Genomic DNA, 25161 nt, shown 5'->3' on the forward strand with positions numbered 1-25161 from the left:
TTACAAACCCAATTCCAATCAAGTTTGGATGTTGTGTTAAACATAAATAATAACAGAATATAATGATTTACAAATCATGTTCAATCTATATGTAATTAAATACACTACAAAGACAAGATATTTAATGTTCAAACTGATAAACTTGATTGTTTTTAGCAAATAATTATTAACTTGGAATTGTATGGCTGCAACACGTTCCAAAAAAGCTGGCACAGGTGGCAAAAAAGACTGAGAAAGTTGAGGAATGCTCATCAAACACCTGTTTGGAACATCCCACAGGTGAACAGGCTAATTGGGAACAGGTGGGTGCCATGATTGGGTATAAAAGGAGCTTCCCTGAATAGCTCAGTCATTCAGAAGCAAAGATGGGGCGAGGTTCACCTCTTTGTGAACAAGTGCGTGAGAAAATAGTCAAACAGTTTAAGAACAATGTTCCTCAACGTACAATTGCAAGAAATTTAGGGATTTCATCATCTACGGTCCATAATATCATCAAAAGGGTCAGAGAATCTGGAGAAATCACAGCATGTAAGCGGCAAGGCCGAAAACCAACATTGAATGCCCGTGACCTTCGATCCCTCAGGCGGCACTGCATCAAAAACCGACATCAATGTGTAAAGGATATCACCACATGGGCTCAGGAACACTTCAGAAAACCAATGTCAGTAAATACAGTTCGGCAATACATCCGTGAGTGCAATTTAAAACTCTACCATGCAAAGCAAAAGTCATTTATCAACAACACCCAGAAACGCTGCCGGCTTCTCTGGGCCCGAGCTCATCTAAGATCCACTGATACAAAGGGGAAAAGTGTTCTGTGGTCTGACGAGTCCACATTACAAATTGTTTTTGGAAATTGTGGACGTCGTGTCCTCCAGGCCAAAGAGGAAAAGAACCATCCAGACTGTTATGGACGCAAAGTTCAAAAGCGAGCATCTGTGATGGTATGAGGCTGTGTTAGTGCCAATGGCATTGGTAACTTACACATTTGTGAAGGGACCATTAATGCTGAAAGGTACATACAGGTTTTGGAGCAACATATACTGCCATCCAAGCAATGTATTTTTCATGGACGCCCCTGCTTATTTCAGCAAGACAATGCCGAACCACATTCTGCATGTGTTACAACAGCATGGCTTTGTTGTAAAAGAGGGCGGGTACTAGACTGGCCTGTCTGCAGTCCAGACCTGTCTCCCATTGAAAATGTGTGGCGTATTATGAAGCGAAAAATACGACAACGGAGACAGCTGCTGAAGCTGTACATCAAGCAAGAATGGTAAAGAATTCCACCTACAAAGCTTCAACAATTAGTGTCCTGAGTTCCCAAACGTTTATTGAATGTTGTTAAAAGAAAAGGTGATGGAACACAGTGGTAAACATGACTCTGTCCCAGCTTATTTTGGAACGTGTTGCAGCCATAAAATTCTAAGTTAATGGTTATTTGCTAAAACAATAAAGTGTATCAGTTTGAACATTAAATATCTTTTTAGCGTATTCAATTAGGCACGGTGGCCGAATGGTAAGAGCGTCAGCCTCACAGTTCTGAGAACCCGGGTTCAATCCCCGGCCCCGACTGTGTGGAGTTTGCATGTTCTCCCCGTGCCTGCGTGGGTTTTCTCCGGGCACTCCTGTTTCCTCCCACATCCCAAAAACATGCATAAATTGGAGACTCTAAATTGCCCGTAGGTGTCCATGTGAGTGCGAATGGTTGTCTGTTTGTATGTGCCCTGCGATTGGCTGGCAACCAGTTCAGGGTGTACCCCGTCTCCTGCCCGATGACAGCTGGGATATGCTCCAGCACGCCCGTGATCCTAGTGAGGATAAGCGGCTCAGAAAATGGATGGATGGATGTATTCAATTAAATATATGTCAAACATGATTTGCAAATCATTGTATTCTGTTTTTATTTATGTTTAACACATCTTCCCAACTTCATTGGCATTGGGGTTGTACATATGGTCACACACACAACCCTTAAAACATCAACTTTCTCCTTAGAGACCGTGATGCTTTTTGTATTCTGTTTCATTCACCAACTCCACAGCGACACAGAGTTACGCTAGTATCTAGTCAGCGCAGTAAACTAGTCTATGAATGTGCTTTTTAATATCCTATCTATATTTTAGTAAGCAGTACAGAACTCTTAATAAAAGGACAAAACTTAATGGTGCAGAATATTTGACCCTTGATGGCATACTGACTCAAATGGTAAAAACTAAATTACTCAAAAGTATTCCTTTATTAGGTTCATCCATGGGCCATTCTCAAAACAAAAAGTTATGTCGAAATTTTTTTTTCCCCCCTACTTTTTACTGTTTTATTTTTGTCAAAATTGCTGTTTGGAAAAAGTAATTAATACAACAAAACTAGTGGTTCCCCAAGACTAATGGATATCCTCAAATGGTATCAATGCTGTTTTTCACATGTATAATCAGAATCAGAATCATCTTTATTTGCCAAGTATGTCCAAAACACACAAGGAATTTGTCTCCGGTAGTTGGAGCCGCTCTAGTACAACAAACAGTCAATTTACAGAACACTTTGGGGACATAAAGACATTGACAAAAAACAATTGTGCAAAAAGATGCAGAGTCCTCTAGCACTTAGAGCAGTTCAAACGACTAATATTGCAATAGTCCGGTGCAATGACCATTGTGCAAAGGGCGCTGAGACTTCAAGGAGTGTATGCGGTTTAAAGTGACGAGTAGTGCGATCATCTGGGACAATGTTGGTTGTGCAAATGTTACAGATACTCCTCAGTCAGTGTGCAAATGGAGCAGATGCTACTCTGGCATGAGTGGCCAGTATATGCAAATAGTGCAGCATGGCGAGACAACTACAGTGAGTGCACGTGTAATACATAATTGGCCCCACAGAAATGTGACAACGAACTCAAGTCAAAAAATTGCCAGCTTGTTGTAATGGAATTATAGGTTAGGTGTTTAAGAAGTTGATCGCAAGAGGGAAGAAGCTGTTGGAATGTCTACTAGTTCTAGTTTGCGTTGATCGGTAGCGCCTACCTGAGGGAAGGAGCTGGAAGAGCTGGTGACCGGGGTGCAGACGGTCCGAGAGGACAAGGACAAGGGGGGGGGGGGGACAAGATTCTTATTCAGATAACAGTTTCTGTAAGGCATTAATAGAGAGCAAAGTTGATTTAATTAAGTAAAATATAAATTTTAATGTACATGTTACGTTTCTTAGTTTGGTTCAAATGGTGGCATTGATGATGTAGACTGTAATTTTTCTTGAATTCTATTGAATGTGTTTGAAATGGCATTATTAATGCACAAAGGAGAAGGCCTACTCATGTTGGCAGTTCTCTGATTTGTAGGCGAAATTCCTGGATGGATTTCTGTTAGAGTTAAAGTTGGCCATGGCCTGAGCTCTTATTTTTTATGTTTTATTATTGAACTTTTAGTAATTTCTTTTGGAAAACACCAATTCAGCAAACTTTACAGTTTTACTCCTGTTTGCTAATGGGTGAAGAATGCTGACATCAGCTGGTGTTCCTATAAATTGTTTCTTAAAAATTCTACAGTTATGTGCCTATTATCTTCTCCTTGAGCACCACTTAGAGGTTAACGTTTGTGGTTCAACCCAACTCATTATTTCTATTTCTACTGCATTAAGTCTACATATTTTTGTCCCCTTTGGGTTTAATATTTGATTGTCAAATAATTTGACAAACATTGAAGTTGTGTTAAATAGTAGGCTGTAATGGTAAAAAAAAAAAAAAAGAAAAAAAAAAGAAATAACAGTCAGACGTGTCATTTAGTACTTTTTGCAATGTTGTAATTTTCAGGTATAATATATATATATATATATATATATATATATATATATATATGATTTCAAATTGTATTTCTTTGAGGTTTTATAGAGACAGAATCACTTTCAAAATTATATATATTTTTTCTATTCCAGTTGTTTTGATTTCACAATGAATCAGTCATAAAAGATACAGTATATTTCACATACTGTTGTCTCCAGGATTATTGAGCCGTTCATGTTTACCGCTGTATACCACTGAGTGTTTTCAATACAAGAGCCGAAGAAATTGAAATGATGGATGTACCCAGATGATTATGCAGTTTCACTGTTAGTTTTCAACAGAATGTGAATGTCTTAGGCTGTGTCACTTCCACACAAGTAAGTCTTTGACCAAGTAAGAAGGGAGCTTTGTCAGACACAAATGTCAGAACTGTTCTTCACAGTTTGTGTGTGTGTGTGCGTGTGTGTGTGTGTGTGCGTGTGTGTGTGTGCGTGTGTGTGTGTGTGTGTGTGTGTGTGTACGTGTGTCTGTGTGTCTGTGTTATGGGGAGATTATGTTTGTCCTTTGAGAAAGAGTCTGTGCAAAAGAGATTGTGTCTGAGGGATTGTTAACAAATCACACACGCGCGTGTGTGTGTTTTGTGTGTGCAACAAAGACAGTGCCATCTCAACAAAAAAGGAGGGATAGTATTTCCCAGTATGTATTTGGTATTAAATCCCAAGTGTGTGTCAGAATGAAAGCAAAGCAGCTTACATGTCTGGCAACATTTTTTACGGCTACATTTTTGTAAATCCTGAGTGACAGATTTTCTGTCTCACTTTGATGAAGCATTTACTCTCATGTTTTATCCTACATTCTTGGCATTTTTATTTTTATTTTATTTTTACAATGCAACGTATGAGAAGCATGGATAATTTAATCCGATAATTGTATGGGAGTTATCATTAAATTAGTAACCATCTAAATACTGAAAACTCAAATATAAATGAATAGGTATAGGCAATTATTGCTCACATTTGATACCTGACTAGCAATCAATTACAAAACTAGGAATGTGTAATGTAGTCTCGTCATTCTTTTGTTCTTGTTGGCTTTTTGAATCACAGGCTGGTTATTTATTCTGCATCACAATACTCAGTGTACAGACAGAGACGGAGAAGCAAATATTTTTAACCATTTGACCATGTACAGTTTTTTTAAACTGTATTTTCTCATAGGTGACTGTACTAAATTAGAAACCACTTTGTGTTAATCAGGTCTGGAATCTGACAACACAGCAATCCTGTGCATTAAGGGCATGTTGCTTCATGGAATGTGATGATACGCAGCTAATCAGATCACATGACGAGTGTGAGAACTCTTGTCGCACATTCACAGTTTTTTTTTTTTTTCTCCTTGACTAGAGAGTCAAAAATTCACGAGAAATAATTTAATTGCATATTTGCATATTCAATGTTTGATGATGAACACTATAATTCATGTAACGAGAACGCACAGGGCAATTATACGTCTACACTTACTGGAGACTTTACAAAGACAACTGTGAAATTTAACTAATATGTGTCCCATAATTATCTACAGTCAACTATTGAGAAACTATATATATATATATATATATATATATATATATATATATATATATATATATATATATATATATTTTTTTTTTAATATTATTTCTGTGGCAGCATTTTACTGTACAATGTAATGGCACATATTGAGAGGTGTTTTACGTTTGGTTTGACAGCTACATGAGAGAGCAGGACAAATTAAAATCAGCTGTACAGTGCAGTTCTGCACTAAGGCACAGAACTAAAAATGCTTGGTGTGTGATTACGTGAATTATGTAAAAGCGCAATTTGAAGCAGGTGATCTCGTTTGATATTGCGGCAGTGCAGGAGTACGATGTACAAATGATGATAATGATGATGATCATGATGACGTATTGGTGCGCTCGTTTGTTTTTAAATGTTGCCCCCTTAAGATGACAATTTCGCTGGTACGGCACATCAAGTCTCCTCCTTCTTTCTTTCTTTCCTCCGTTCCCTTCCGTTTCCCCTCCCTTCATTCCATCCACCCAGTCGTCCATCTCTACTCTCTTCATTCACGCATCCCGATTTTCACATCGCCTCCTCCGGCATAATGACCAACGATTCCCCGGAGGAGGAGAGCCGAGGAAGGAGGGTAATTCGGCCGAGCCGGGCAGATGACAATGTCACCATCCTGACATCATCCATGGATGTTTACCGAAGCCGCAGCCGGGCCAGCAGCAGCAACGACGCTGGCGCTAGCTTCACATCCTCCGCGGATTTGAGCACCTCCTCCCTGGAACTGAGCATCCAGACGCGGATCTTTAAGATAATCGTTATCGGGGACTCCAACGTGGGGAAGACGTGTCTCACCTTCCGCTTCACGGGCGGGAGCTTTCCCGACAAGACCGAAGCCACCATCGGTGTGGACTTCAGGGAGAAGGCGGTGGAAATTGAAGGAGAGACGATCAAGGTAACATTTGAACGTGCCTGGCCGTGAATTGGAGGTGTTTTCTTGTCCCCACCCCCTCATCCACCTCCACCGCTTCTCGGGGACCAGGCCATGCAGCCTTGCATTGAACAGAAAACACTGATTTTATAACATTAATCACACATTTTTCCAGTATGTCCAGATACTGGTGAAATTAGTGGTCTTCTGTGTTGTTTAAGTCCGCAGTGATTGAAAGGAAACCATGTGTCCTTTCATATCCAAATTGGTATTATAAAACTATTCCAATCATTTTTGCATTTGGTTAATAAACAGCTTCCTCTATGGTTAAACTAATAAAGGCAACAGCATTTAGGGATCTTCAATTCTGTTGCTAATGAGAATATTGTTGTACCGCATAATCTGGAGAAACTTCTTTGTTTTGCAAAATTATTGCACGGTTGGTAAAAGCAAATTGATGATCACTGACTTATCTGATCATTTCTCTCATTATGTAATATGTTAAACGATTACTTGTGTAGGAAAGAACTCAGAATTTTGTAAATGGTGAATGACGATAAAAAAAGCATTGAAAGAAATATTTTTGTAGAAATGGAAACGTCAAAACTATATCTACTTGATTTACAATTCTGCAATTTAATCATTTATATTGAGCCTTAAATGTATTTTTTTTTGTAGCGAGCCATCACATTTGCAACACATGTAAAGCAACAGTAAATAAAACCCATAATTTTATGTAAGTAACTTATTATTGCTGAAGAAAATACAATGCTTTGATACTGAAAATGCGTACAAAACCATCTTCAGTAGACGATATAATTGTTTATGTGTTGTTGCAAAAATTATTGGTTACATTTTTATTCAAGCTTCTGGATGATTATGTTATACCACACACAGTCCAACATACTGTTCCTCCCCCATATGCAGCTGGCCAGCGCGCGTGGATGTGACAAAGCCACACATGTGCATAATATGCTCCCATCCCCCCTTTTTGGTCTCAGCTGACCACCCTCTCATGTCAGTCATCCCTCGATAGCCATAATGATGCAGACTCACAAAAAATACCACACTATCATATTAGCTTGTCTAAAACGAGAACACTCCATTAGGAATAAATTACCTTTCTGGGGTAACAAGGTCAACGCCAGGCCATGGAGGTGTGTGCCCACTATGAGGAACAAGCTTTCCTGTTGACATGGTTTATTATAAAATATTGTATTATAAATTTAGTATATGTTGTGCTTTCTTTTTTATGGAAATACCATCACTGAGTTCATAAACATGTTTTTCATGGTGAGAATCATCTGTCACTATGGGGGGAAAATGACATACACATGACAGTTTTTGCCAATAAATAATAATCCAGGATATTCTGGGAACCAGAATTATATGATTTAGAATATTAATATAAAAAAAAGACTTATCTCATCTTCAGGTGCAGGTATGGGACACAGCTGGCCAGGAGCGATTTCGTAAATCCATGGTAGAACACTACTACCGTAATGTCCATGCAGTAGTCTTTGTTTATGATGTCACCAAAATGGCTTCCTTCCGCAATCTGCAAACATGGATAGAGGTGAGTTAAACAACAAAAATAATTGTTCACAGTCATTATCCTCACCTCTCAGATTTCCAGTGTTGTTGCCATCTCTAAGACTAGGCTATGGAGGGTTATGTTAGCTTTTTCATTGCTGACATTCCATTAATTCAAACTACTAATGCAAGTTTTACAACATAAACAACAGACATCATTTTGGCATGTTGTAGTAGGAAAAAAAAATCTATTGGAAACAGGGGCCAAAAGCAATCTGTTTTAACTGTCTGAGATTATTCTCTGTCTTATTGAAATATAGCTGACAGAGGATAGCCAATGTAACGTTTTAGAACTCTAACAGTCACAAATTTACCCCTAAATTTTGTGTCAAGAAAATAATCCAAATATGTTGATAAATTAATTCAGGACTCAACTCAACTAATTCTAAACTTTCTTCCAGACACAATTTTTAATTAATATTTTCACAATTTCAAGGTTTATTTCAGGTTGTCACAGCAGACATATTGATCATATCAGTATTGTTATGATTTAGTTTTATTGATACATTTTAGCCAATTTTCTCAATAATACACAATGCCCACTGCAAATATTTACTTGTTGACATACCTCTGTGGAACATTGGGCATTTATATTAAAACATTTCTATGGTTAATGCTTGAGAAATCCTATAATTTGCTTGGAGTTTTTAATTTTACTGAATCAAGTGCTTTCTTTTATTGCAGGAGTGTAATGGTCATCGGGTTTCAGCATCAGTACCTCGAGTCCTAGTTGGGAACAAGTGTGACCTAGTAGACAACGTACAGGTCAGTAGACTTAAGCATTACCAACAACAGAAGGCACAAAGTAGGAATGGGCATACAAATTAAATAGTGAATTAACTGATTGTCACAAATTCTGATTGATTGTTGATCATTCACATCTTAAAGCAGTTGCTTAATTGTGTTTTGAAGCAATAAAGGTAATAGAGTGCAGCAACCAGCAGAGGCGCTGTCCAGTGGCAGCTGGTCAATAAGGGCTAAATAATGAAAATGAAATATTATAATAAAAATATGACGAATTATACGTATATCTATTTTTAGATGAGTAGGATAAATTGTATACTGTTAATGATGAGGAAATTCTTTGTTTATTGCCATTGTCTCATTTCATGATGTCACTTGCGGCTTGGGCTCAGCCGTTGTGCTCACACAATTTTTTTTGTTATTTGGGCTCACACAGCAAGCTGACGGCGAGTTTGACGGCCCCACTACAAAGTGGCCTGCTACTAGTGGCTAGGCTAGTCATTGCTAGCAGATAGTGCGCTCGTGGACTGCCGGCAGACCATCTGACTGGCGCTGTCTCCCTCCTATACTTCACAGCCTTGCTCCATGCGCTACACGTAGATCCACACAACAGAGACACTTAAGGGAAAGTTAACTGTTTATTAGCGGCACGGTGGACGACTGGTTAGAGCGTCTGCCTCACAGTTCTGAGGACTGGGGTTCAATGCGGAGTTTGCATGTTCTCCCCGTGCCTGCATGGGTTTCTCTTGACTCTTGTCTTAATTCAGCATATTGAGACAAGAGTCCCCCCCATCCTTTCAAAAACAATATTTGAAAAATGATCAACTTATTAATTGATCTTGTCATTAAAAATACTTGTGGTGTATTTCTGAGCACGTCTGCCAAAGGTTGAAAGGGTCTGAGTATTAGCTCAGGCATTCCTGTGTGGAGTTTTGTTGCATGTTCTGTGCTAGTGTGGGGTTTTCCCAGGTACTTTGACTTCTTTCCTCATTACTAAAAAACATGCATGGTGGTTAATTGAAGACTATGTAAATTGCCCATAGGTGTGAACGTACAGTAAGTTTTAATGGTTGTGTCTATCTATACCGTACGATTTCCTGGCGACCATTCTAGGGTGTACCCACCTTTCAGGGTAGGCTATAGCTCAAACATTACCCTAATGAGGACAAGCGGTACAGAAAATAAGACAATGAGTCATAATACTGTAATCCCATCTCCAGGTGCCATCCAACATGGCGTTGAAGTTTGCAGACTCCCACAACATGCTTCTGTTCGAGACATCTGCAAAGGACCCAAGAGAGAGTCAGAATGTAGACTCAATCTTCATGTCACTGGCCTGTCGTCTGAAAGCCCAAAAATCTCTACTCTACAGAGATGTGGAGCGGGAGGACGGGAGAGTGCGACTCACACAAGAAACTGAGACAAAGACTAATTGTCTTTGTTGAAGAAAAATGCAATTGGTAGAAGTAATAGAATGGAATATTGTTCTTTGGAAAAACAGTACATGTCATGGAGGGGGAGGAGAGTGATAATGGGGCTGTAAAACAAGCGTTTTAATGTATTATTACTGGTTTAGGAGCAAGATGATACTTATGACTGACACTGAAAGCAACATGTCTTGTGGAAGAGGAAGTGAGGTAACTTTTGCTCTGGACTTTAGCCCAAGTGAAGAGGAAAAATACTGTATGCTGATGATGGATCTAAGGAAAAATGAACTTGATACAGTATTTCCTCAGCTAGTGACCGTTCCTCGAATAGGCGCCTAGAGGTGAAGTTAACAGTGGAGTTTAAAGAAAAAGTATTTCAACACTAACCCAAAAATAATTAGGGATCGGAAATAATAAAAGAATGATGAAAAGGGAAAAAAATGCACTTAACTGGAGAGAGAAGGAAAACAAAGATAAAAAGTCTTGTCAGTCTTATAATCAAGCATCATTAGTAATTTGTGAAATTGATTATTATTATTATTATTTAAAGGTATTTCTACAAATAAATGCCTCCCCTCAAATCACAGCCTTACACTTAATAGACTCCAGCTCTCAAGTTGAGTAATTAAACCCCTCCATACAGACAAGATTAGTCAAAAGGACTTGATGAAAGAACCAGCATAGATACTGTATGTCCTTTATCACTGTAAGTGTTATTAACTCTGTTTTTTTCTATATTATTTTGACTTGAAAAACTGTATTTCCTATGTTCTTCATACTTTTTTTGCCTTAATAATCCATCTGAGTTTGATGAATTGGTCAGCCATCAGTAGTACAGAAGCTTCAGATAGTATCATGGTTTACTATATACAAATCCCAATTCTAATGAAGTTGTCACATTCTGTAAAACAAATTAAACAGGTAGAATGATTTGCCAATCCATTTTAACCTAGATTCAATGGAATGCACTACAAAGACAATATATTTAATATTCCATCTTTGTTTTTTTTTTTTTTTTTTTTTTCAAATATTCACTCATTTTAAATTTGATGCATGAAACACGTTCTGGCACGGTGGTCGACTGGTTAGAGCGTATGCCTCACAGTTCTGAGGACCGGGGTTCAATCCCTGGCCCCGCCTGTGTGGAGTTTGCATGTTCTCCCCGTGCCTGCGTGGGTTTCCTCCCACATCCCAAAAACATGCATGGTAGGTTAATTGAAGTCTCTAAATTGCCCCTAGGTGTGAATGTGAGTGCAAGTGGTTGTTTGTTTATGTGTGTTCTGCGATTGGCTGGCAACCAATTCAGGGTGTACCCCGCCTCCTGCCCGAAAGATAGCTGGGATACGCTCCAGCACGTCTGCGACCCTTGTGAGGATAAGCGGCTTGGAAAATGGATGGATGGAACACGATCCAAAAAGGCTGGGACGGGCATATTTACATCACCTTTCCTTTTAACAACACTCAATAAGCTTTTGGGAGCTGTGGACACCAATTGTTGAAGCTTTGTAGGTGGAATATTTCCCATTCTTGCTTGATGTACAACTTCAGTTGCTCAACAGTCTGGGGTCTCCGTTGTCATTTTGCACTTCATAATGTGCCACACATTTTCAATGGTAGACAGGTCTGGATTGCTGGCAGGCCAGTCTAGTACTCTTTTACAATGAAGCCACATTGTTGGAACACGTGCAGAATATGGCTTGGCATTGTCTTGCTGAAATAAACTGGTACGTCCCTGAAAAAGACGTTTGGACGGCAGCATACTGTATGTTGCTCCAAAACCTGTATGTACCTTTCACCATTAATTGTGTCTTCACAGCGTTAGTTAGTTGGTAGAAGTCTGTGCCATGGACACTAACACTCATCCATACCATCACAGATGCTGGCTTTTGAACTTTGCGCTCATAACAATCCCAATGGTCCTCTTTGGCCCAGAGGACATGGACGTCCATAATTTCCAAAAACAATTAGAAATGTGTATTTGTCTGATCACAGCACACTTTCACTTTGCGTCAGTCCATCTCAGATGAACTTGGGCCCAGAGAAGCAGCCGCTGTTTCTGGGTGTTGTTGATATATGGCTTTCGCTTTGCATGGTAGTTTTAACTTGCATTTGTTGATGTCGATGCAACAACGAACTGCGTTAACTGACAATGGTTTTCTGAAGTGTTCCTGAGCCCACGTGTCAATATCCTTTACACAATGATGTTGGTTTTTATTGCAGTGCCGCCTGAGGGATCGAAGGTCATGGGCATTCAATGTTGGTTTTCGGTCTTGCCGCTTACGTGCAGAGATTTCTCCAGATTCTCAAAATATTTTGAACATATTATGGACTGTAGATGATGAAATCCCTAAATTCCTTGCAATTATACATTGAGAAACATTGTTTTTAAACTGGTTGTCTATTTGCTCACACAAAAAGTGGTGAAACTCACCCCATCCTTGCCTGTGAAACAAGTGAGCCTTTCAGGGATGTTCTTTTTATACCCAATCATGACACTCACCTGTTTCCAATTAGCCTGTTCACTTATGGAATGTCCCAAACAGGTGCATTCCTCAACTTTCTTCTTTTCTACTAGTCTTTTGCTGCCGCTGTCCCAGCCTTTTGGAATGTGTTACCAGCATCAATTTCAAAATGGGAGCGTATTTGCAAATAAAAAATAACATTAAATATTTTGTCTTTGTAGTGCATTCAATTGAATATAGGTTGAAAATGATTTGTAAATCATTGTATTCTGTTTTTATTTACGTTTTACACAACGTCCAAACTTCATTGGAACTGGGCTTTGTAATTTTTATCTTTCAAAAACAATGACTTGTGTAAAATCACTGTGAACTACAGTACAGAGGTACAGAAGAAACATCACACGTCTCAGACACAGTAAATGTAAATAAGAGGAAAAAAAACCATTTATCGAATTGTTGCATCTTAACGACAGAGGGAAAGTATTCTCCTATTTTGCATGAAGTACAGCATATACAGTATATCCTTCTAGTGTTTTTCCCTGGTACAGTGGCTTATCCCATTTTGCCTTCATATACAGTACAAACGCAAGAACACTCAAATGCCATGTTACTTCTCGTCAGGCACAATAATTCTTACATTTTTCATTTTCCCTTGAAGTGTATGCACTCTACATTTGTATCATTGCCCCCATTTACCTATAGAAGACAGATTAAAAAAAAAAAACTGTACAGACAAGGCTACATAAGCAATGAACACTATGTACAGTCAGTCGACTGACATGTAATATGCTTGACATTGAGACAGCTGCCACAGTAAGTTATGGGTCAAGGGACACAATGCTATGGTTCCATATGGAGACAATTCAGATCAATGAGCATTTAGGTCAAACTTCCAAACTTATAGCCTATAAATCATTTAAGGCAGTGTTCCCTGTATCGGTCTGCACAAATAGGTAGGGAAAAAATATTTAATTAGATGGGTGGATGGATTTTGATTAGCGGTGTTGGAGACAGGGCACACCACATCCCATCCCACCCCACCCCACCCCATCGATGATTAGTTTCCGATCAGGATACACCATCACCCACCAACCCATGCCTGCTTTTAAATGGATTATTATTCATTGTGGGTAGCATAGGTGGTCCTAATGGCGCCCTGTGCGAGGGACATCAATTGCGCTCCGTTGGGCGATTGTCAACAGGGGTGAGTGATACCTGTACGAGTATTCACTATTGGGTACTCACGGATACTGACACCAAGTACTAATATCACAAGTACTTTTTACACATAAAATTTCAATTGCACGATGACAGATAATTGTGAGCAAAGACCTCTCTTTCTTTCTGACACACACAATGATTTACCAATGGGTTAAATGCCCGCAGTATAGCGCCAACTACTGGTGAGAAGGACTGACTTGATGTCCGATTTTTTTCCCCTTAAGTATAGGTGTAGGGCACCAGCAGCCTTAACAAGTACCCAATATCTTGAAATAAGTCCGATATCGGCCTGATACCGATAGCTGGTATATGTACAAACCGATCCCTTATTGTGGGTATGCAACTTGTTTTATTTAATCTTCAATTATGAAGCGGTGTTAAGGCCACAATGAAAAAATGTACAACAAAGAGTATAATACATTAGAATTATGAGAATAAGATAATAATTGTAGGCTGCATGGTGAAATGTGGTCAGTACGTCTACCTCATCCAGAATAAAATCTCTGTTGGAACATCTCTGTGTGGAACATGTTCTCACCCTGCTGGTGCTTCTCCAGTGTACTCCAGCTTCACCCTCAAATAAAGTCACACTAGTTTAAGAATAAAGTTGGCTTTTATACATCAACATAAGCTCAAATAAGCTTCTTTTCTTTTCATGTGGTTTTTAATATACTTTGGTTTTAAATAGAATGGGCCTCATCATTACGTTATTCCCAGACATTAATCTACCTTTACTGCCATTAAAAATACTTTCTGTTATGCATGACAGTTCTTAATTTCCACAAACTAATGTCAAATGCAGAGTTTGGTGAATTTTACATCAATAAATTGTGGATGTTTGCGAAAAAGATTTATACCCTCATCCTAACAGAGGGAGACATGGTACCATGCTGCACAGACTGGATTAAATGATAGAATGCCATGTTACTCCAATAACAAAAGCCGTAAGTGTGATGTGTCTTTATTTTATTTATTTTGGCTGTGAATATACTGTTGCTCAGAACTTTACAGTATTAGATGGACAGCTTTTATGTTCTATCAAGGAACATTCTCAGAGGTGCACAACTACTAAACATGCATTAATCCTAGCATCTGAAGAGCTCCATCCAGTTCATGCTACAAAATAAAATTTTCCTCTACATGCTCAAACATTTGTAATCTTTTGACATTAAATGCTCTTTCTAGGCGGCATGGTGGCCTACTGGTTAGAGCGTCAGCCTCACAGTTCTGAGGACTCGGGTTCAATCCCCGGCCCCGCCTGTGTGGAGTTTGCATGTTCTCCCCGTGCCTGCGTGGGTTTTCTCCGGGCACTCCGGTTTCCTCCCACATCCCAAAAACATGCATTGATTGGAGACTAAATTGCCTGTAGGCATGACTGTGAGTGCGAATGGTTGTTTGTTTCTATGTCCCCTGCGGTTGGCTGGCAACCATTTCAGGGTGTACCCCGCCTCCTGCCTGATGACAGCTGGGATAGGCTCCAGCACGCCCGCGACCCTAGTGAGGAGAAGCGGCTCAGAAAATGGATGGATGGATGCTCTTTCCATGTATTTCACATGATTGATTTTTCTTCTTTTCTCCTGTTTTTTTTTTTTTTTTTTTTTTTTTTTTTTTTTTTTTTTGGGTGGCACGGTTACCAACTGGTTAGAGAGTCTGCCTCACAGTTCTGAGGATCGGGGTTCAATCCCCGGCCCCGCCTGTGTGGAGTTTGCATGTTCTCCCCGTGCCTGCGTGGGTTTCCTCCCACATCCCAAAAACATGCATGGTAGGTTAATTGACAGCTCTAAATTGCCCGTAGGTGTGAATGTGAGTGTGAATGGTTGTTTGTTTGTATGTGCCCTGCGATTGGCTGACAACCAGTTTAGGGTGTACCCCACCTCCTGCCCGATGATAGCTGGGATAGGCTCCAGCACGCCCACGACCCTAGTGAGGAGAAGCGGCTCAGAAAATGGATGGATGCACATCTGTTTTGGCATTTACAAAATGTGAACCTCACAATATAATAATAATATATTCTGGATGAACCTCCTCCACAGAGGCATTGTATGTCTTTTTTTCTTCTATTTTCTTCTTTCACCCATGTAATTAATTTCACCTTTCAAGTGTGATATTTATATGCTGCGTTTGTATCGTTTCCACCAGTAGTTCCTTTCTATATCATTGTTGGATCTCTTATTCCTTTTTAGCAGTTTTATATCAGCCTCATATTCAAGTCAGTGCCTCTACTATAAATTTCAGTTCATACTTTTTTTGCATTACACTTCTCCGCTCTGCTTGTTCCCCTTTTTATTTACAAAATAGTTGATGGCAACTATGTTTCATTGGCAGATATTTACATCGATGGATAATCAGATGTACAGTGCTAACTACAGGGGAGTATGAGAGCATCAGACACATGAGGGAAATCAGTATCAGTAATCAGCAAAAGGCTTTGTAAAAAAGGATCCAGTTACTATTAAGGAACTTAACAGCCATCCATAGGTGTTTGCCACAATTCATATACTACATAAACTTCACTTACTAGATAACATGGCTAGATACTCAAATTTATGTTGAATAACACTAGAATGTTGTGGAAAGGCTGACCTTCTCAATGGAAAAGTACAGAGAAGGTCAGAAGGAGCTACATTGTGTCTTTGTAGATCTAGAGAAAGCCGATGGCTGAGTTTTAATGTGGAGGTGGGACTGCATCAGGGATCAGCCCCGACCCCCTTCCTGTTTGCAGTGGTGATGGATAGGCTGACAGATAAGGTTAAACGAGAATCCCCATGGACCATGATTTTCGTAGATGACATTGTGATCCGCAGTGAAAGCAGGGAGCAGGTGGAGGAACAGTTTGAAAGGTGGAGGCATGCACTGGAAACGAGAGGAATGAAGATTGTCTTAAGTAAAACAGAATATATGTGCATGAATGAGAGAGGTGGAGAGGGAAGAGTGAGGCTCCAAGGAGACGAGATAGTGAGGGTGGAGGACTTTAAATACTTGGGGTCAACAGTGCAGAGCAATGGTGAGTGTGGTAAGGAAGTGAAGAAGTGGGTCTAAGCAGGTTGGAACGGCTGGAGGAAGGTGTGTTATGCAACAGAAGAGTCTCTGCTAGATTGCGAGAGTAAGAATAAAAAAAAAACTTGTAAAAACTTTTATCGAGTCTGTATCCTTCATAATACAGAGTAGTGTTTCCCTAAAATACAACAATAACTTAACAACTTGTTACCTGCTACAAATAACGATTACGTCTTCGAGAAAGGGGTCGCTATCCTTGGTGCTGACGCCCCCCGTTTTGGTGTTTATTCCCATGGTGGGACGGTATTGAGGACATTTTGTTTCACAAAAATCTATTCCAGATGTGACAGAAAAAAAAAAAAAGAGTATGAATCATGTTGTGTAAAATGTGGGAGAGGAAGACCATATGTAGAGGTGTCAAAATTAATCAATTCATTGACAACTAATTGATCATCAAATTAATCGACAATTATTCCCATAATCGATTAGAACCATTGCTTAACTTAAAATTGCCCAAACCAGCTGATTTCAGTCTCTCAACAGCATATATTATCTGATTTCTGTACTCATTTATGAAAGCCGGCTGATTATCTTTTGTGTTTAATCAAAATAAGATATTTGCAAATATCTGCTTTTAATTTGGAAAACAATGATCGACATTTTCCCCTATTTTCAGAAATTTTACAGAGCACACCAGTAAGTGAATCATAATCATCCATCCATCCATTTTCTGGACCGCTTTATCCTCAAGGGTCACGGGTGTGCTGAAGCCTATCCCAGCTGTCTGCGGGCAAGAGGCGGGGTATACCCTGAACTGGTCGCCAGCCAATCGGAGGGAAAATATAATAAACAAACAACTATTCGCGCACACATTCCCACCTAAGGGCAATTTAGAGTCTCTAATCAACCTACCATGCATGTTTTTGGGATGTGGGAAGAAACCGGAGTGCCCGGAGAAACCCCACGCAGGCACAGCGAGAACATGCAAACTCCACACAGGCGGGGCCAGGATTTGAACCCCAGTCCTCAGAACTGTGAGGCAGATGTGCTAACCAGTCATGCACCGTGCCGCAGAATCATAATCCATCCATCCATTTTCTGAGCCGCTTCTCCTCACTAGGGTCGCGGGCGTGCTGGAGCCTATCCCAGCTGTCATCGGGCAAGAGGCGGGATACACCCTGAACTGGTTGCCAGCCAATTGCAGGGCACATACAAACAAACAACCATTCGCACTCACAGTCACACCTACGGGCAATTTAGAGTCTCCAATTAATGCATGTTTTTGGGATGTGGGAGGAAACCGGAGTGCCCGGAGAAACCCCACGCAGGCACAGCGAGAACATGCAAACTCCACACAGGCAGGGCCGGGATTTGAACCCCAGTCCTCAGAACTGTGAGGCAGATGTGCTAACCAGTCATGCACCGTGCCGCAGAATCATAATCCATCCATCCATTTTCTGAGCCGCTTCTCCTCACTAGGGTCGCGGGCGTGCTGGAGCCTATCCCAGCTGTCATCGGGCAGGAGGCGGGGTACACCCTGAACTGGTTCCCAGCCAATCGCAGGGCACATCGGAACAAACAACCATTCGCACTCACAGTCATGCCTACGGGCAATTTAGAGTCTCCAATTCATGCATGTTTTTGGGATGTGGGAGGAAACCGGAGTGCCCGGAGAAAACCCACGCAGGCACGGGGAGAACATGCAAACTCCACACAGGCGGGGCCGGGGATTGAACCCGGGTCCTCAGAACTGTGAGACTGACGCTCTAACCAGTCTCCCACCGTGCCGCCAGAATCATAATCATTTTATGAAAAAAAATACAAATTGTCGGTTTAATCTATTATGGAAAACGGTTATTTGCAGCCATAGTAGGAATAACTTGTAATTGACATGAACCTCAACCTGAAGCAGCCTCATAGTCCTTCGCATTAATCAGTACCCAAGAAGTAGCTCTCAGTTTCAAAAAGGTTGGGGAGTACATCACTCTCTCTCATGTAACATTGCTTAATTGTTGTTTATTTGGTTTTGTCTAATCATTAAACAATACCAAATAAACAACAGTAATCGATTAATAAACATTGGTTGTGGGAAAAAAAATATTTTGCAATCAATTTTAATGTAAAATGAGTTTTTGTCCAATTATTTGACTAATCACTGGAATAGTAGATAGGGTAATTGATTTCACAAATATTCGATCCCGACAGCCCTAAACATATTTATGATAATCAAGACGTTCCCTGAACTATTCAATTATTTTATGATTTAATATTTTGGATTTGTTTTCTTTCTATAAATTTTAGTGGATTTAGTATTCTTGTGGGTAACCTGTGGACAGCAGCACCATCAGCCTTTCCTGAATGTGAACAGCCTAGTAGCTCAGTAGAGGAAGAAACCGGAGACGTCACATAGATGCAAGCAGCAGTAGCTGCCTCACCACTAATCAATCACACAACATTAACTATCTACTACCAGCTAACCCTGCTGCGGTCGATATACTTCGTCTTTGATTCATCCTAAATCGGAATTTGTATATTAGCATTCAGCAAAGCAGATATTTGACGACCTTGGAGCACGAGGGATCATTTGAGGGTTACCCATTTATTTGTTCCCCTCGTCTTGCATCCTTCTGGCAGCCTCTTTTAGCAAGCAAGAACGCTCTACCTAGGCTGGCGTCAGGCTAGCCAGCTAGCTAGCTACTCGTATCTTTCACGGTGGTTAGCTAGCTAGCGAGCGAGCTGTGCTAACTTGCATCATGGATGAATTACTCGTGGAAGTAAGGGGAACAAGTGGTGCCTTTTATAAGGTAAGTTGTCCATTTAAAAAAAAAAATAATAACCACGCGACTCAACACGCGACGCATACACCCTAGGTATTACACGCCAAGTTAGCTAGTGAGCTAATTCCCAGTAGGACTAGCATTGATTGAGGGACCTGCTCCGGCCTCCGTGCTCCTCTCCGCCGGCCGGGACGGAGAAGAATGAAAAGCCGTAAACGAAGCTAAGACTGCTGATTCGAGACCTGTGCTGAGACTGACAACAAATATACTCTCACGGTCGATCATAGCTTGGCAGTATTGAAGCACTACCAGTAGAAACAGTGGCGGTGCTGAACTGATTGTAGTTTACTATCAGTGAAGCAGTCCTCGAAAGGTCGTTCATTGCTAACATTCTGATATGGGTGCTTCTTCATGTTATTTGGTATTCGTCCTATAGTTGACATTTATCGGATATCACAAGTCAGCTAAGGTTTTTGGTTTAAAGGGGTACTGTTAATGTGGTGACAGGCATCTGTTGAGTGGTAACATGGCCAGGATGGTTGCTAACATAATGCGACTGTTTGTGACTTGTACGCTTTGGTATAAATGATTTCCAATGTGGTCTCTTGTAAGGGGCTGCTAATGTCTTTCGAATGGGCATTTATTCACTGATCTGGGTAAACACTTTTAGCTCTCTTTTTATGTTATATTGGTATTTGGAATAACCATTATGCAAGTTGTATTAATAGTGGTTAGTACGCCTGCCTCACAATCTAGAAGTTCTTGGTTTAAATCTCCTATGTTGAGTTTGTATGTTCTTCTACCTGAAAAAACTGAGGGGATAGTGAGAAACTGATGAATGGTTTATTACACATATTTTGGTTGCTCTTAAAGAGGCAGAGGTGTATTGCTTTTCTTTGTATTTGTGTTTCACCTTTACTCAGAGCAAAGTTAAACAGCTGAATATGGCATTTTAGCACAACTTCAGAAATTTATTTTGGTGATTAGAAAGATTGTTCCTGTAGTTGTTCATTTCACGTTTCCTTGACAATAATCAATTGGGAAAATGAACAATCAATTATTAAATCAATAGTTAATTCAATAGGTGTTTTTTCCGGGCACACTAATTGTTTGGCACAGGTCGTCTCGTAAGTGTGTTCCCTAAATATTCTTTCCATATTAATTTCTCATCACAATGTTTTCTCACAGTTATACATTTATTTCAAGAATAATACGGTTTACAACACAGACTTTAACACTTAAACATTCTGCCTTTAACTATTCACATCAGCTGTGCATTGAGCTTGGGCCTGCAAACAAAATCAGGTTTCTGATTACAGTCGTTTTTTTCGCCCTTAAGAAAAAAGAAATAAATAGCAAATGATAATGATATTCAAAACAGGTTTTGTTTTTTGGATTTTTCTCACTGATGGGATTTGCTTTCTTTATCCTGAAACCGAACAGTCTTTTAATGTTTTATGCCAAATATTTTTTTGTTTACAAGACAAAAAGTGGTTCCTCTTGGAGAAAGTAAACACAATCCTATAGCCATCCTATCCATTTCAATGCATTTTAATAACAATTTTTAAATATTAGACAAGTTGACATCAATTAATTGTTATTATTATTTTTTTACTTTTGTCCCTGAAAATGCATAGAGTATTAGCTCTTCAGGTACATCCAAGGTAGGTACCTAGTTTTAAATCTGGGCAGGAAAATAAGCCTGTCTACAACGTCAGGCTTTAGGAATGGTTACTACATGTTAAAGAGCCCGTCAACCTAAATTCTTCTCTCCTGTGTAGCAGAGATAGAAAGGTATTTCTTGGCTATATTAGCCATCTATTTTATGTTGCATCCACCATTAAAGTAGACCAGCATGGCAATTTAAAAACAGATAAAATGGCACCATGTCTTTGGCAATGTTCATTGTCACCGACTCCATGACTGCCTTTAGCAGGCTCCTTTTATTGTTGTGGCTACAGAGCAACATTTGCTGCCGCGTGTCTCCATTTCAAACGTTAAAATAAATTGGTCATGGTAGAACCTCCTTCATAACAGTACAAACACCAAAGAGAGTTCTCCACACACACTAGTGACTCGGACATTGAAACAGTGGCCTTATTAACTGTAGGTACCTGGGTCTTCAGCTAAACCAGGGGTGTCTAAACTACGGCCTGCGGGGCATTTGCAGCCCACAGTCCTTTTTTTAAAGTGGCCCATGACATATGAAAAAAATAACATTTGACATCAACACTATTAGGTGTTGATAAAGTTGGGGGTCTCCGACACCCGCATCCTCCATGGGAGTGACGCAGCTGACAACTACTACGACTGATAATAACGAATTGGTTTTATAGAGTTTTTATAATATGCAAAGAATCTATTAACAACATTTCTCTTCAAAACGCCCAGCAAATAGAGAATATTCAGTTTTGGAAGCTAAATATTTTCCTCCACCTTCGACTGTATTAAGATCTGATTTGAGAACATATCACAATAATGATGAATAATGATCCTGAAATAAAGACTGTTATAATTAATTAATTAATTAATTAATTCATGTTAATTATAATTATTATTATTAGTAGTATTAACAATAACAATTCTTCTTCTTCTTATTATTATTATTATTACGCATCCATTTCCTACTTTCAACATTTGATGTGTAAAAATCCAGTGTTATTTATTGGTTTGTTTTTTAGTTTATTAAGCACATTAACACATCACAACACAAGACAAAATAATGACATCCTAACAAACATAATACAACCAACAAAGAATAAAACAAAGAAAACCACAATGCACAAAAGAATAGCCAATAGGCATAACAAATACACGTCCCCCCCCAAAAAAAAATAAAGTAATAGCAGGCCAACAACAGCAAAACAGGAAAATGCCCTTTGTTATTCTTAGTCCAGACCAAAACATCCATCCATTTTCTGAGCCGCTTATCCTCACAAGGGTCGCGGCAGACCAAAACATTTATTAAGAATTTCCCGTCTTCTACTATAAGTTTTTAACTTCATTGTTTGTTTCATACACACAGACACACACACACATATATATATATTAGACTTTACACCGATCCGATCGGTATCGGCCGATATGCTGATCAGCTGATCGGCTTTAATGTCAAAACTCACCGATCCGATTAATGACGTCATTGATCGGCTTCGCAAGACATTTACTCCATGTCGCTGTCGTGTACAGTATATTCAAATCCAAAAGCATCCCGTCTTTTACGATCACTGGGCTTTATCTTGTCAACTCAAACGCGACCGGATACACTCATTACCATGGCGATGACAACAATATCGCGCCGTGTGTTTGTAAGAACACAATGGGGGAAAACTTGTGTTGGTGGTCACTGGTGCTCGGGAGAGGACTTTCATTCAACGATTGCTTGAGTTATGTTCACATACCTTTAATACGATACGGCTCGCAAGCAGGCAACAATACGTGATGTAGCCTAGCAAGCTAGTGGTAGCACTAATGGTTGTAAGCGAACATGCAGGCGTTCTGTTGAATCATGCTCTAAAGTTTTGGGGTGTGTGAAGTAATTTAATTACAATAAAGTAATTTAATTACAGTAAGTTGGCACCCATTATTTCTGTCATGTTTTAATGTTGGTTTGACCTGACTAGAGCAGTGATTTCCAACCTTTATGGAACCAAGGAACATATTTTACAATTGAAAAATCTCACAGCACACCAACAAACAAAAATGTCACAAAAAGTGGATACATTAATTACTGTATGTACTTCCTGCTGTCTAATAGTAGACCATTCATTTGTTCTGTCTGTCACTATGCCTCACTGGCATAAAAAGATAAACAAAAATACATTATTTATTGTTAATATAATTGTTTGAGCAATTAAGTTCACAAGTATATACAGGAAATGATAAGTCATTTAAATAGACACATTGCTCTATTTTGTGATCGGATTGGTGATCATTTGCCATTTTCATTCAAAATATCATTAACAAAAATACCAAGATTTTCCCAACAAAAAGGTTACTCATTAATTAAAAAAATAATAATATAACCAAATAATTTGTTGTAAAAATTCCTCTTTGTCTGGTTAACATAACTGAAAACCCCACCTTGAGTGATTGCCTTTATAAATTTTGAATAATTTTCTAGCATGCCGTCTGCATGCAAGAAATGAGAGGCCATCAGTTATATAAAAGGATATCTGTTTTGACACAGTAAATGGCTTTTATCCAAAAGAACATAAATACAGAGTGTTTACAACTTGAGAGTGTGCCAAACTGTCCATACAGATATAATCAGTTTGGGGACATAGAAACCGTTTCGACTTAGGTTTGCCACCAGAATGCTAACATTTAGTGTTCCAGAATATCTTCCCATAACACAGCTTTAATTTGATCTCTGTGCTTCTTTTAGGCATTTGTGAAGGATGTCCATGATGGCTCAATCACGGTTGCATTTGAAAACAAGTGAGTAATTTGAAGGTGTCGACAATCTACAGTACAATGTAAAATACAGTAGTGTAGTTAGTGTTGGTGCAGCCAATGATCGATTAAATGTGTGCTTCCATACCAGTTGGCAGCCAGAGCGCCAGATCCCATTCCAGGATGTGCGATTTCCTCCTCCAACAGGGTTCTGCAAAGAGATAAATGAGAGCGATGAGGTCGAGGTGGGATTCTTACTGATTTCATGTTGGCCAAACATCTTTATGGAATTAATGGGATGGAAAACAACTTAAATAATGATTACATTTATCAGTTTTGTCAGTTTCACCTGTTTTTTATTTTTATTGTATTTTTTTGTTCAGGTTTGGGATGAATAATACTCTGTGGGTTTTGGCAGGTATATTCCAGGGCAAATGACAAGGAGCCATGTGGATGGTGGATGGCCAAAGTTCGCATGGTCAAAGGAGAGGTAGGACTCAGTCCTAACCGTTTCACTTTCGATTTCTGTACTTCTGCTTGTCTTACCATTTACAGTATGTCTGTGGAACTGTAGAGTGGGCGGGACTTGCATATGTCTAAACCAGGAGAATAAAGCAGAGGAATTCTGTTGATCTAAAATGGTGCACCCATTGGTGTATAAATGTGTGTGTGAATGTGAATCTGTGTAAAGCGGACTGTGATGGTGTAGATGAAGTGCAGGCTAGTTAACGGGGTTTGATAGGCAGCTTTCCTTTTATTTCAGTTTGGAAGTTTTGTAATAAATCACAAATAATCCGTTTCTGGAGTTTGCTCGTTCTCCCCGTGCCTACGTGGGTTTTCTCCGGGTAGTCCGATTTCCTCCCACATCCCCAAAACAGGTTGATTGAAGACTCTAAATTGCCCGTAGGTGTGAATGTGAGTGCGAATGGTTGTTTGTTTCTTCTATGTGGCCTGCGATTGGCTAGCAACCATTTCAGGATGTACTCTGCCTCTCACCTGAAGATATCGGGATAGGCTCCAGCACACCCGCGACCCTAGTGAGGATAAGCGGTACGGAAAATGAATGAATGGTTAAAGGTGCAAGTTCAGTAAATTTAATTTCACTGTTAGAGTCACAATGATGTAACTCGAATCATTCTTCTACCAGAAACACAATGGTCTCACCCATGTGTTTTTGTCATTCTCCAAGTACCAGGACATTATTCCCAGTAATTATTTGGTCCTGGTGGAAGTCTGTTCTCCGACCGGCCGTAAGGTGGTCGGTGCCTGTCGTGGTGGGAATCCCCGTACCCGTT

General features: G+C 39.7%; 2 protein-coding genes across 4 annotated transcripts in view; both read left to right on the forward strand.

Moving 5' to 3' along the window:
• The first annotated feature begins 5825 nt into the window (after positions 1-5825).
• Positions 5826-10985, forward strand: rab33a (RAB33A, member RAS oncogene family). 2 transcript variants are annotated; one of them, XM_061686037.1, is made up of 4 exons: positions 5826-6274; positions 7686-7826; positions 8528-8608; positions 9808-10985. In XM_061686037.1, exons 1-4 carry the CDS (start codon positions 5915-5917, stop codon positions 10030-10032), a joined length of 807 nt encoding a protein of 268 aa, XP_061542021.1. In that variant the 5' UTR covers positions 5826-5914; the 3' UTR covers positions 10033-10985. The 2 variants fall into 2 exon arrangements, with proteins under 2 accessions (XP_061542021.1, XP_061542022.1); XM_061686038.1 differs by lacking the exon at positions 7686-7826.
• An 8107-nt stretch (positions 10986-19092) lies between these two features.
• fmr1 (fragile X messenger ribonucleoprotein 1) overlaps positions 19093-25161 on the forward strand; it is a 31508-nt gene continuing 25439 nt past the window's right edge. For both annotated transcript variants that reach the window (XM_061685461.1, XM_061685462.1), the window contains exons 1-4: positions 19093-19498; positions 23859-23911; positions 24018-24111; positions 24285-24356. In XM_061685461.1, the coding sequence (XP_061541445.1) occupies positions 19448-19498; positions 23859-23911; positions 24018-24111; positions 24285-24356 (270 nt within the window). In that variant the 5' untranslated portion in view covers positions 19093-19447. The remainder of the gene's footprint in view (positions 19499-23858; positions 23912-24017; positions 24112-24284; positions 24357-25161) is intronic.

Source organism: Phycodurus eques, chromosome 9 (genome assembly GCF_024500275.1).
Source record: "Phycodurus eques isolate BA_2022a chromosome 9, UOR_Pequ_1.1, whole genome shotgun sequence".
NCBI classification, from domain to species: Eukaryota; Metazoa; Chordata; class Actinopteri; order Syngnathiformes; family Syngnathidae; genus Phycodurus; species Phycodurus eques.

What these genes read in the sequence shown, in the direction of transcription:
- rab33a (XM_061686037.1), top strand. Translation starts at nt 5,915, where the DNA reads ATGACCAACGATTCCCCGGAGGAGGAGAGCCGAGGAAGGAGGGTAATT. An exon ending in TTGAAGGAGAGACGATCAAG is followed by an intron (nt 6,275 to 7,685) that starts GTAACATTTGAA and finishes TCTCATCTTCAG; the next exon opens with GTGCAGGTATGGGACACAGC. An exon ending in ATCTGCAAACATGGATAGAG is followed by an intron (nt 7,827 to 8,527) that starts GTGAGTTAAACA and finishes CTTTTATTGCAG; the next exon opens with GAGTGTAATGGTCATCGGGT.